We start from the raw sequence: 14,761 nt of genomic DNA, 5'->3' as shown, positions 1-14,761 counted from the left end.
TCTGAAGGGTGAGTCCCACACACACACTTCCACACACACACACACACTTCCACACACACACACACACTTCCACACACACACACACACTTCCACACACACACACACACACTTCCACACACACACACACACTTCCACACACACACACTTCCACACACACACACTTCCACACACACTTCCACACACACACACACACACACTTCCACACACACACACACTTCCACACACACACACACACACTTCCACACACACACACTTCCACACACACTTCCACACACACACACACACACACTTCCACACACACACACTTCCACACACACACACACACACACACTTCCACACACACACACACACTTCCACACACACACACACACTTCCACACACACACACTTCCACACACACACACTTCCACACACACACACTTCCACACACACACACACACACACTTCCACACACACACACACACTTCCACACACACACACTTCCACACACACACTTCCACACACTTCCACACACACACACACACACACTTCCACACACACACTTCCACACACACACACACACACACACTTCCACACACACACTTCCACACACACACACACACACACACACACTTCCACACACACACACACACACACACTTCCACACACACACACACACTTCCACACACACACACACACACACACACACTTCCACACACACACACACACACTTCCACACACACCAGTGTTGTAGTACTCGAGTCCGAGACATTAGCGAAATTTAGAGACTCGTGACTTGACTTGGACTTGAGCACTGATGACTCGAACTTGGACTCGGACTCGTGCATTCGCACTCGCGATGACTCGTCGAGGACTCAACTTTTTTTTGTAATATATCATAAGGCTATAATTGTAGTATGTCATTAGGCTATAATTTGCTATATGATTTTAATATCTAAATTATTCGTAATACTAATTTTAGTTCAAGGGAATGTTAGGCTACTGCTTCGTGTCGTAGGCTACATCGCAAGTCACATCATGTTCACATGCAAAGCAAACTAACGTTAACTTTAACACCAAAATGCCTGGAGATGGCCGCCGCTATTTCAATGTAGTAGGCTATTGCCAGGCAATATTAGCTCTCATACATGACATAACATTACCTAAGATTACACTCAGCCTAGGCTAAACAACGCTGGATAGCTGATCATCGTGACTTGGTGAACAGTGTTTTCCCTGACTGACGCGAGAAGCGAGGTTCCATTCATTCATTTTCATTTGGTGCCCATTTGTACCCTACTGTTCAAACGAGCGATTTGATAGCCTATTCCACTGCACGAAAAAAAGGAAATAGCAACGTGTTCTATTTCTAACAGGTGAATATCGTAGCAAATATGGTGATGGCAGCCACATGGAAACATTTATTTCACTCATCTCGCTCAAATGAACGTGGCCTGTTGCACAAATAAATTAAGTAGGCAGATGATCTAAATCTTCGTTAACCTAAAGCTAGTTTTCATCTCTATTGTTGACGTGAAATATGTCTCCATAGTGTCAGTGAAGTGATAACATTATGCAGTTGCAGGTAGCCAGTGTTCACGTCACGGGAGTCAGAAAGAAGCTACCAAGACGGGCCCTGCTCTGTTTCTGTCCCTCCCAAACTGCGCTAAAATTGTGTAGGCTATTTAACAGCCAGAATTTTAAAAAATGCCCTTTTATGATCCACACTACCTCTTACAAAATAGGCCTACTCCAACGTTCATCTAGCTCTTGTGAAGTATGAACTTCTACAACACTGCCTATACAATTGTCAGCAGTCAGTAACAGCATAATGTGACTTAATGGCCTGTGTGATTGGGATGTGGATTGCTCATTTATTATGAGTAGGCCTATAGGCTATGGTATAGCTATGGTATGGTATTCTCTCCGATATAATAAATACAACACATTGGGTTTGGCAAGAAATTTGGCAATACTACTTTCACACAAGTGATGGCACCCCTGCTTGGAGACAGAAGATTGTCCGTTTTGCTTTTAAGGATTTCATCTGCAATGGGAAAAAAATGGAACGACATGTAGGCTATGCTTACTTTAGTGCTGGACTTGGACTCGACTTGATCAATAGGGACTCGACTCGGACTCGACGTGGATCAATAGTGACTCGACTCGGACTTGACTCGGATGAGTAGTGGACTCGACTCGGACTTGACTTGGAATTTTTTTTAAATGACTTGGACTTGACTCGGACTTGAACACTGAGGACTCGAACCTGGACTCGGACTCGAGGCATAGTGACTTGACTACAACACTGACACACACACACACATACATACACACGTACACACACGTGCACACACACACACCCTGTGAAGTCCTCTCTGTACATGTTAACTCGTCTTCAGTGACCTCAGATTTCCTCGTTATGTGAACAAACACTGAAACACTGAACTATGCTCCACTCCTCTCCGCTCTGTGTGTGTCTGTGTGTGTCTGTGTGTGTGTGTGTCTGTGTGTGTCTGTGTGTGTCTGTGTGTGTCTGTGTGTGTGTGTGTGTGTGTGTGTCTGTGTGTGTGTCTGTGTGTGTGTCTGTGTGTGTGTGTGTCTGTGTGTGTCTTCAGATCCAGTCTGACTCCTCACAGTCTCTGACACTGCATTGTGGAGGAGCTGAAGACCTACCGGAACTAGAACTAACATCCGGAACCCAGACCAGGACCTACAACCAACACCTGGAACCCAGAACAGGACCTAGAACCAACACCCGGAACCCAGAACAGGACCTAGAACCAACACCCGGAACCCAGAACAGGACCTGGCTCCAAGACCAACAGCAAGACCACCGCAACTCAGTTCAGTTCAACCCAAGACTCCGCCCCTGTCTAGCACAAACATGGACCAGGAAATGCCCCCCCCCCCCCCCTCTCTCTCTCTCTCTCTCTCTGCTGTGGAAACGTTGGTCTCCATGGGAACAGCAGTGGAAAGGAAAGTGACTGCCAGGCCAGAATGCCAACATTCTCCTGTTGTGTTCATCCCTTTCCCTCACACTGCACGCCTGACCCCTGGGATTGGACCACACACACACGCACGCGCACACACACACACACACGCCTGACCCCTGGGATTGGACCACACACACACGCCTGACCCCTGGGATTGGACCACACACACACACACACACACACACACGCACCACGCCTGACCCCTGGGATTGGACCACACATACACAAACACACACACTTATACACACACTGGTCTGTGTCCCTGTATGGATTATTATGGTTTTTCTCTGGACCTTTGGCTGCAGAATCCCAGCGCGATCGACCTGCCACCTGCACATTGTTTTATTTGCCGTTTTATGTATTTATTTACCCGCCCCCCCCCCGCCACCGGGGGCAATCCTGGCCCCCTCCTGCATGCTCAGGTCAGAGGTCGGTGGGGGGGGTTACTCTGTGGACAGGATGGCCTAGAGCGACGGGGGCCAGTGGCTCTGACCACCTTGACCATACATGGCCTCTGCTGGGTCCCAGTTTCCAGCCCACGCAAGGGCTCTGAGGGAAACCATTGAGCCCCTCCGCCATCTTGGCTCTGCTGACCTGCTGTGCAGCGCTGCCTGCCTGTCTCCTGCGCAGTGTGGCGTGTGTCTCTGTGTCTCTGTGTGTGTGTGTGTGTGTGTGTGTGTGCCCTCCGTCTCTCCACCAAGCTAACATTGTGTGTGTGTGTGAGTCAGACGGTCACCTCCCTCTGACCCATGCCAGACCAGCCCACTGCTTTCAGAGCTGCCGCTCATCCAGCTACACCATTCCAGAGCTCTGACGACGTCACCATTCTAGAACTCTGACGACGTCACCATTCCAGAGCTCTGACGACGTCACCATTCCAGAGCTCTGACGACGTCACCATTCCAGAGCTCTGACGACGTCACCATTCCAGAACTCTGACGTCAACATTCTAGAGCTCTGACTTCACCATTGTAGAGGTCCAGCTTTACTAGTCTAGAACTGTAATCGGCTCTGAAACTGGTATGTGTCCAGGTGCAAGGGTGGGGTTGGTCAGTTGAGCTACTTAGTGGTGTGTGTGCGTGTGTGTGTGCATGTGTGCAGAGCCTCTCCTCCACACTGATGTTCCAGTACTGAGGTGGCAGGCAGGCACTGGGACCCTGGGGTTTACACCCCCTGGGCTGCTCACTCCAGAACTCTTTCCTCCCTGGGGGGTAACGGGGGGCTGTAATGGACTGTTCCCTCACCTGCCCTCTGAGAAACACACACACACACACACACACCCTGCTGCTCTCCAGTGAGCGCTCACGCAGTATGGGGCCTACAAGTTTGTATCACCGCCGTAATTGTGTACTTTGCAAACTGTAAATAAATGATCTACTTGTATTGCTTTTTGTTGTGTGTGTATGTGTGTGTTGCTTGTCGTGGTTTCTATTATCTGAAAGTTGCAACTTGCACTCCACACACACACCTACACACCTGTCTGGTCTGGACTACAGTGGTCCTGTGTAGTGCACAATGTCACGCTTCTCAGCAGCACAGATCCCTTTTCTTTCCCATATTGCTTGAAACCTGTGGCAACATCCTTTGATTGGGCTCACCTGGCGAACTAATTATTGATTTAAGTAAGTATAAGTATATACTCTTTGATTTGGTCTCTGCATTTATCCCAATCCGTGAATTAGTGAAACACACTCAGCACACAGTGAACACACAGTGAGGTGAAGCACACACTAATCCCACTAAACACACTCAGCACACAGTGAACACAGTGAGGTGAAGCACACACTAATCCCGGCGCAGTGTACACACAGTGAGGTGGAGATCACACTAACAGCTCCCACACACAGCTGCGTGCATCGCGTTGCTGGAGACGCATCCCATTCACTTTACATGGGCTCACGTGATCCGTTGCCGAACTGAATAGACCTCTCCAGAATATATCCCGCCTCCTAACTTCCGTATCCATCCAACTTCCGGGCGTGGATTGTCTATGGGAAATAACATGGCGTTTTGAAAGATCGTACCTGTCAAACTCTGTAGGTGACAAAGTAGAAAAAGCTGCTGGGCAGATTGGCCTACACACTTCTGCCATCTAGTTTCCACTGGATTTTTTGATTTTCGGTGCCGTTTAAGTAGTATAGTCTATAGTATACTACTTAAACGGCACCGACAATCAAAAAATCCAGTGGAAACTAGATGGCAGAAGTGTGTAGGCCAATCTGCCCACCAGCTTTTTCAACTTCGCTACCTACAGATGTTTTACCGGTATGATATTTCGAAACGCCATGTTATTTCTCATAGACAATCCACGCCCGGAAGTTGGATGGATACGGAAGTTACGGAGGCGGGACTTATTCTGGAGAGGTCAATTGTGGGTCCGTCGCGTCGCGTTTCTCCCGCCGCTCGCGTTGAGGAGTTCAGCTGTTGCTGCACCGACAGACGGCACTGGCCAATCAAGCCAATCTACGGACGGCACCAACCAATCACATTACGGTTTTACTTCAAGTCATTTGCATAGCTACTGTCGGGAACACCCACTGGCATGCGTTGACGGAACGCAGCTGTGTGTGGGAGCCGTAATCCCGGCGCAGTGAGCTGCCTGCAACAACAGCGGCGCTCGGGGAGCAGTGAGGGGTTAGGTGCCTTGCTCAAGGGCACTTCAGCCGTGCCTACTGGTCGGGGTTCGAACCGGCAACCCATCCGGTTACAAGTCCGAAGCCCTAACCAGTAGGCCACGGCTGCCCAATGATCCAAAGGGCCCTGAGACACAATACCATCCATAGGTTTAATTGAAAAACAAAAAAAAATGTTTATGACACATATATCCAATTTGCATAATAATTTGGAACACGATGTATAACACCAGAATGTGTGTGTTCTAATTGTTCGCCATTGTGCCCCTGAGCAAAGTACGGAACCCGTCCAGGGTTCTCTTATAAGAGTGTCCACTATGTAATGCGTAGTATAATAATATAAGAGTGTCAACTATGTAATGCATAGTATAATCATATAAGTTAGAAACTGAAGAAACTCCCATTACATTTACAAATAGAATTTGCATGGTTATTAAGCAAGCGTTAGACTTTAGAGGTTATTACAGTTTTTTTCTGATTGCTTAAGCACATTTTTTGTAACTATTGGCTATTTTTGCAAAACTCACACAAACTCACACACAAATAGGAGAACCTTTCACCCAATCAGCAAAACATTGTAGTTCTCTTACAAAAGCTAACACCCTGCTTAACTCTTCACACCTTCGTAAAAATTGTGTTTTCGTATCAAACAGTAAACACAAGCCATCACAATAATAAGCACACAATGTGGCAACTACACACTGATGGTATGAATAAAAAACACATCTGGATTTTGCTTTCTCTGTGCACAAGGTAGACTATGTCAGTTTGAGGTCATACTTTTGTCATAGTTCTGTAAACATACAGGGATCCAAACTTCAAGTATTGGTGTTTATTTACACACATCAAAACAAACACAAGTGTGTTTTTCTAAGTCAAAATACAAAATGGCAATTTCACTGAGACAAAACAAATCAGTCTACATCGCGCCGTCTTTTAAAATGTCGTCTACATCACATGCAATGTTTTACCAATTAAGTCCACGGACAAACATAACATTCAAGTAAACAATAAAAAGTAAATAAGAAGGCACATACAATGAAGAAATAAGAGCAGCAAAGCAGTGAGTTGTGTTTACAGTTCCGCAAAAAGAGTGCTGTGCAGTGGATTGTACCTACAGTTGTGCAAAGTGTGTGTTACAAAATTGCAAAATGAGTGCAAAGCAGTGTTTGTGTTTTTAGTTTTGCAAACTCAGTGAGTGGTTTTGCTATAAAAATGAATAGTTTTAGAAATTGTGCTATAAGAATCACGGTTAGTGTTTAAGTATTCAGAAAAAACTGTAAGCTAGCGTTAGTTAGACTTTAGAATTTGCACTTTGCCCAGCAGTTCAATTACGGGTGGGGGTGGGGGGTGTTGCCTATGAGGACTCAGGTGTGCAGGGCAGGTATGATGAGCACCTGCAGAGACCGAGCACATGCCCATGAGCACACACAGACTCGGCTCTACAGCGCCCTCCAGTGGTTGTGTTATGTAACGTTAGCAGTCCCTTAATCCATCATTAACCAGTCAGTCAGTTCAACAGGCTTATTCACATGGTGGAACTGATATCAGGCTTTGGTGTGCAGGGGAAGGTGTGGTGATGGTGCAGGGGGAAGGTGTGGGGCTGCTATGGGGCAGGTCACAGGTTCACTTCTCTGTGTGTGTGTGTGTGTATGTGTGTGTAAAATCAGAGGTAAACTCAAGAGACTAATGAGGAGCCTCCTGCTGCTGTGTGATATGTATAACTGAATAATAATAATACTGCACTGCCAGGCTTATAAGAGTTTGTTTTGCTAAAGTTTCCGGTAGGGAACAGAGTCGGCCCACTGAAAAAGTCCCATAATCCCCTGCGTTTCCTCTGGGCAGTTTCGGGGGGCCAAGTAAGCCCCCCAATATCTTCTTCCACGTGACACCTCACCTGTATCCGTCCCGGCTGTCACACCTGGTCCAGGTGTCGCTCTGGTCCTCCGTCAGTCCAGCAGGTCCTCTCTGCCCTTCCCTGCTTGTCCACACTGGGCTTTGAACCGGTGACCTTGGCAGCTGGGAGCAAGGTCATTACCCCTGTGCCACCAGCGCTCCACTCGTGAGCTGCTCTCTGTGCCTCATGCAGATGAGGACGCTGGGACGTGACGCAACATCACACAGATGATGACACAGTGACTCAACTCTGGACCTTCATAGCACCTCCCACACCTGCCCCTGCGAAGCCTCGAACCTGAGACTGTGGAGGTGAAGGGCAAGGACTGTTCCACTGCACCACCCTCAGGCTGCGTGCTGCCAATATTATATATCCCTGTGTAACCTGCGTTGTGTTGAACCTGCGCAATTCAGCCCTGCACACGCTCGGACTTGAACCCGCGAACAGCAGCACCTCGGATCGGGAGGCGAGCGCGCAAACAATTGAGCCAATAGCCCAGGCTACTGGCTCGCATGCCAGCAGCACTCTTGAGGCGTCGGGGAGTGAGGTTTACCAACGTTCCACAAGCACAGCTATGCTAGCTGGCATCCGTTACACCTGCTGAAAAAAGCATCTAGAAACCAGCTTATACTGGTAGCTGTTTTTTTTTTTTTTTTAAGTACATTTTTTTGGCCTTTTTATGCCTTTAATGAAGTGAGTGGGAGAGAGAGTCGGGGTGGGATCCGGAAAGGACCACGGGGCGGGAATCGAACCCCGGTCGCCGGCGTACGGTGCAGGTGCCCCAGCCAGTCACGCCACGGCTGGGGCTATGCTGGTAGCTGGTTTTAGCTGGTCTTTGCTGGTTTTCTTCCAGCTCCTGCTGGTCTGTGCTGGTGTAGCTGGTTGGGCCACCAGCTGGATATGCTGGCGTGACCATCTGAGGAAGCTGGTCATGGACCAGCCTGTCTTGTGGGATACAGCTGGTGCAAGATGGTCATGCTGGTGACCAGCCTGTCAAGCTTGACATTGTTGGTGTAAGATGGTCGTGCTGGTTTGCTAGAATGACCAACATAAGCTGGCATGGCCAGTTAAAGCAACAACAAAGAGTTTTTTGTACCTTAAAATAATGTTTCCAAAATCGTTTCCGTGGTTCAACTTGTAACAGGGTGAACGGCACTTCTGCATTCGCTTTGCGGCCATCTATCGGCTATAACAGCACTATGTTAGTTTGCCAGATCGGGTAGCGGATCTGTAGTTCGATGGAATGAGACATAAGAAACTACAAATTTGACTTGCATCTGATGTCGCAATACATCATACTTTCATAAATCGTGCAACATATTCTACGTTGTCCATGGACATTGTTACTTGCAAAGCCGGTGCTGGATAAACAAATAGTATGCGTGCGACAGAGGGAAAGTTCTTTGGTGTTGCTTTTAACCAGCAGTGTAGACCAGCAACACCAACTAAAATGACCAGCATCAGGTGGTACGACAAACAAAACCAGTTGAATCATCATCATAAACTGGGTAAACCAGCTGAAGGTATGTTTACACAAGAGATGGTAGCTGGTCAACCATCATAGGGTGGTCAAACAAGCTGGTCAACCAGCAAACCACCTTTAGCTGGTCAGGCTGTTTTTTCAGCAGGAATATCATATATATCCTGCTGCCTACATTATATAGGAGAAATTTCCCTCACGGAATCAAAAGAGTATATATACATTTCCTGCTACTGTCACAAGGTCGGTTCATTTGCCGCTCACGGGTCTCGAACCCGCCACCTCGACACACACACCAGCATGGGAGACGAACACTCTAACCACTGAGCTAAAAGCCCAGGCTTCCAACTCAGCGGTTAGAAGCGTTCTTAAGGTTAGGGCTGTGAGGATTTACACGGGCAACTAGCACGCTAGCTCAGTCTGCCTCCATTACACTACATAATGTATCTGCGTGAACTGGGGTGTGAACCGATGCCCTTGGGACACCTGCCCCTCCCCCACCTGCCCCTGGATTTATGGGGCCAGAAGTCTAATCACTGAAACAGCAGCTCTCACACACACACACACACACCAATAGCTCTCACCTAATAACCTCCACGCCAACACACACACACACCAGCAGCTCTCACCTGATAACCCAACAACAGACACACACACACACCAGCAGCTCTCATCTGATAACCCAACAGCACACACACACACACACCAGCAGCTCTCACCACACACACACACCAGCAGCTCTCACCTGATAACCTCCACGCCAACACACACACACACCAGCAGCTCTCACTACCACACACACACACCAGCAGCTCTCACCTGATAACCTCCACCCCAACACACACACACCAGCAGCTCTCACCACACACACACACACACCAGCAGCTCTCACTAGCTCTCTGTTCACAGGGCTCCTCATGGTCAGGGAACCTACAGATCAAACGGCATAAATACACAAACCTCCAACCTCCACACACACACACACACACACACACACACACACACACACACACCAGCTTTCTTGCTGCTCATCTCTGCAGCTGAGGAGGAGATCACTGCGGACCACCTCTCCTACTCCTGCACTGGTGTCTCAGGTGTGTGTGTGTGTCTCAGGTGTGTGTGTGTGTCACAGGTGTGTGTGTGTCCTGCAGTGGTGTAGCGGCGCTGGGGGTTGAGATGGAAAACACATCCGGCCAATCCAGAGCCATCGCTGAGGTCTGGACTTCATGCCCCCCATGGGCACGAGAGGAGAGATGTGACCAAATGCCCCCTATGGGCATGTGACCAAATGCCCCCCATGAGCACAAGAGGAGAGATGTGACCAAATTCCCCCATGGGCATGTGACCAAATGCCCCCCCATGGGCACGAGAGGAGAGATGTGACCAAATGCCCCCCATGGGCATGTGACCAAATGCCCCCCATGGGCACGAGAGGAGAGATGTGACCAAATGCCCCCCATGGGCATGTGACCAAATGCCCCCCCATGGGCACGAGAGGAGAGATGTGACCAAATGCCCCCTATGGGCATGTGACCAAATGCCCCCCATGAGCACGAGAGGAGAGATGTGACCAAATGCCCCCCATGGGCATGTGACCAAATGCCCCCTCATGGGCACGAGAGGAGAGATGTGACCAAATGCCCCCTATGGGCATGTGACCAAATGCCCCCCATGAGCACGAGAGGAGAGATGTGACCAAATGCCCCCCATGGGCATGTGACCAAATGCCCCTCCATGGGCACGAGAGGAGAGATGTGACCAAATGCCCCCCATGGGCATGTGACCAAATGCCCCCCCATGAGCACGAGAGGAGAGATGTGACCAAATGCCCCCCATGGGCATGTGACCAAATACCCCCCCATGGGCACGAGAGGAGAGATGTGACCAAATGCCCCCCCATGGGCACGAGAGGAGAGATGTGACCAAATGCCCCCCCATGGGCACGAGAGGAGAGATGTGCCCCCGAGTGTGTTTACAACACAGCTCAAGAAAGCCATGGGAAGTGTGTGTGTGGGGGGGATGTGTCTGCATGTGGAGTGGTGTGTGTGTGTGTGGGGGGGGGGGGATGGTGTGTGTGTGTGTATATGGAGAGTGGTGTGTGTGTGGAGTGGTGTGTATATGTGGGGAGGAGTGGTGTGTGTGTGTGTATGTGGAGTGGTGTATGTGTGTGTGGGGGGAGTGACTTCTATTTCTGTGGTAGATTGAGCTAGGTGTGTGTTTGTGTGTGAGACAAGTACAGAGGAGGGGCTGTGTGTGTGTGTGTGTGTGAGAGAGAGAGAGAGAGAGAGTAACTGCAGTGTGTTGGGCGGTGACCACCAGCTGATTGAGGCTCTGAATCCTGCTCCTGCTTAAATCCCACACTGTGTGTGTGTGTGTGTGTGTATGTGAAGTGGTGTGTGTGTGTGTATGTGGAGTGGTGTGTGTGTGTGTGTGGGGGGGGGATCCTGCTCCTGCTTAAGTCCCACACTAAGAGGATTGAGTGTGTTTTCTCGCTTCCTCTGAACTAGCGGACGTGACATGACGACACACACACACTCTGATGACCAGCTGCCCACACACTCTTCACCCAGCTGGGCCAGACACACAGCTGATGGGTGACTCACGCATGGCTTGACCTTTGACCCAGGACATGTCTGATATTAGTATTAAAAGTAAATGATGCTAACTGAATAGACTGCTAGCGGAGGCTAACTAACCTGCTAGCGGAGGCTAACTACAGTAGCTTGGCATCACCTGATCCCATTAGTTGTCCTCAGCGTGGGTCTTTGCCTCACACGCTAGGCTACGCTAGCACTGGAATGGGGAGGCTTCAGAGATTAGTGGAAATAGAATATATCTTTACAGTTATCAAGAGCTAAGGAGCTTAGCGTCGCATACTCACACACAAAGGCTGAGGGCCTCCCACACAGTGGTCTTCATCACACACACACACACTAGTGGTCTTCATCACACACACACAGTGCTCTTCATCACAAACAGTGGTCTTCATCACACACACACACACAGTGGTCTTCATCACACACACACACTAGTGGTCTTCATCACACACACACACACACACAACACACAGTGGTCTTCATCACACACACACACAGTGGTATTTATCACACACACACACACACACACAGTGGTCTTCATCACACACACACACACAGTGGTCTTCATCACACACACACACACAGTGGTCTTCATCACACACACACACACACACAGTGGTCTTCATCACACACAGTGGTCTTCATCACACACACACACACACAGTGGTCTTCATCACACACACACACACACACACAGTGGTCTTCATCACACACACACAGTGGTCTTCATCACACACACACACACAACACACAGTGGTCTTCATCACACACACACACACACAGTGGTCTTCATCACAAACACACACAGTGGTCTTCATCACACACACACACAACACACAGTGGTCTTCATCACACACACACACAGTGGTCTTTATCACACACACACACACACACACACACAGTGGTCTTCATCACACACACACACACACAGTGGTCTTCATCACACACACACACACAGTGGTCTTCATCACACACACACACACACAGTGGTCTTCATCACACACACACACACAGTGGTCTTCATCACACACACACACAGTGGAGAGCTGAGGGCAAGAGTGGTTGAGGGTCTGTCTGATCAGAATGGGTCTGTCCTATCAGAATGGGTCTGTCTGATCAGAATGGGTCTTTCCTATCAGAATGGGTCTGTCTGATCAGAATGGGTCTTTCCTATCAGAATGGGTCTGTCTGATCCCAAGTCCTCCCAACAGAATCACAAGGACACAAGTTGGAGAAGAAGACAGCCCCTTTATTTACAGTCTACAAGTCTACAGTCTCAACACTATTTAATCCCTCTGAGGGACAAGGCACAACCACATGAAGATGTCAGACAGCTGTCCTAACTGTGTGTATGTGTGTGTGTGTGTAAGTGTGTGTGTGTGAGAGTATGTGTGTGTGTGTGCGTCCTCACTGTACAGAATGGCATGTATCTGCCAGAAACACTAGCAGTAGTATCTGTGTCTGTGTGTCTGTGTGTGTGTGTATTAGTGTTGCACGGTGTATCGATACTAAAAAGGTATCGCGATGCCTTCACGCAAAAAACGATACGATTTCAGACGTTTTTAGAATCGATACTTTATTAAAATAATAACGTTCTGTGTCAACTGCTGCTCCCACTGCTCCTTGCACGCATCTAGGCAAGTGGGCGTGTCAAGCAGGCAGCTCTGAGTGAGTGAGTGCGCAGCCAACGTCAACATAGTTCTTTGCCGACAGTTCTAGGCCTTGTGGATAAAACAAAAGGTGTGCTATTTCTATTTCGGATACATAGCGTGAAGGCAAGCCATCAGGTACACAAAGTCATTTAAAAGCAGTAGGCTACGCATGGAACTTGGCTAAACACCTCGCAGATATATCCCAACATTTTTAAAGAGTTCAAAGAACGACAGGTTAACGAATATGCTATAGAAAACACGACTACATGGTTAGTGCCAAGTTCTTCTCTTATGTTTTAGTCTAGCCTAAGTGAAACGAGTATGGTTCTCTGGGATAAAGCGAACCTTCCTTCATCAATGAATTTTGAGACAGAGCTGTAATCATTTTGACGAGACATAACGAGCTGTAATCAAGGGTGCTAACGCGATGAAAGCGCAATGTTCACGCCAGAATAACATTACCATAACTTGTAAACGATCTATTTCATGTTCGGTCAGTAGCAGCCTACTACTGGTAATATTTGTCATGGCATGTAGACTGCAATTTGTTCAATAATTATTGCCCAGATGTAGGATAGGCTACCCGAAATGCGCTAATTAATGCCCACAGCATAACACCACCAAGCGTGTTGAGTCCTAATAATAATAGCGGCTTATTGTTACAGTACGTGGTAGCAAATCATGTTATCAAAGAAATAGACGTAATGTAGGAATGCACACAGATATATTGCAACAGGTAATGGTGTAGGCCTATCTGACGAAGACCTGAGTGGTTGGAACGTCGTACTTGTACACTGGGCACAAAGAAGACTATCCTCACATTTTCCCCTTTGCAACTGTCAAAGAAATCCCATGAACATGGGAAGGCCTAGGGTAGCCTATACTGTACATCAGATGGCCTAAAGATTAGGCCCCTCTGCATAGCATTCAGTGATTTGCATGCAGTAATTTTAACACTGACCTTGATCGATCTAGCCTAGTTTGGCTATTTAAAGCTACTTTATTGCCACAACACAATGTAAATGAACTATAACAAACAATAAAGGACTTAATCACACAAAGTAGGCCTACTATTTTACTGACTATAAAAAAATAATAATTATGTAGGAAGTTTAGAACCCAGAATTGACCTACACACTACAAAAGTGCACCAAATTCAACACAAATGACTCAATACACTTGGAGGAGGTATGAGTCCTTTCTTCTCCAGATATCTTAGGATTTCGCCGTAGTATCGTTTTAGTATCGAGCATCGTGATATTTATGGCAGGTATCGTATCGAAGTCATAATTTTGGTATCGTGACAACACTAGTGTGTATGTGTGTGTGTGTACCAGCTGTTGGAGACTTAGCTCTGGCCATCTATTCCTGAAACATGTTTTGGTTTAATCTTCATCAGACCAACATCTTCTGAGTTAAAGCAGCAACTTCGTCATCTCCTCGGGAGATGTACAGTGCGCTAGGCTAAAGCAGTCGATCACAGAGTCCAAACTCATCATTACACATTCAGATTGACGTGTTACCTTGC

The 14,761-nt window shown here is 48.0% G+C and overlaps 1 protein-coding gene across 3 annotated transcripts in view; it reads left to right on the top strand.

Moving 5' to 3' along the window:
* The window catches only part of LOC143103098 (casein kinase I), a 19,573-nt gene extending 15,216 nt beyond the window's left edge, over positions 1–4,357 (top strand). For 2 of the 3 annotated variants that reach the window (XM_076266888.1, XM_076266889.1), the window contains exons 9-10: positions 1–8; positions 2,597–4,357. The exon at positions 1–8 is cut by the window's left edge. In XM_076266888.1, coding sequence (XP_076123003.1) covers positions 1–5 — 5 coding nt within the window. In that variant the 3' untranslated portion in view covers positions 6–8; positions 2,597–4,357. Of the gene's footprint in view, positions 9–2,596 lie in introns of those variants that run through there. The other variant, XM_076266890.1, reaches the window with a different exon arrangement.
* Positions 4,358–14,761: the final 10,404 nt, after the last annotated feature.

This window comes from Alosa pseudoharengus, unplaced genomic scaffold, assembly GCF_046254945.1.
Source record: "Alosa pseudoharengus isolate Yale_2024_CS ecotype anadromous, Long Island Sound unplaced genomic scaffold, YU_APseudo_1.1 YU_APseudo_1.1_scf_4, whole genome shotgun sequence".
NCBI classification, from domain to species: Eukaryota; Metazoa; Chordata; class Actinopteri; order Clupeiformes; family Clupeidae; genus Alosa; species Alosa pseudoharengus.
Note: the sequence above shows the minus strand (reverse complement) of the source record. Positions and strands in the feature narration are given on the sequence as shown.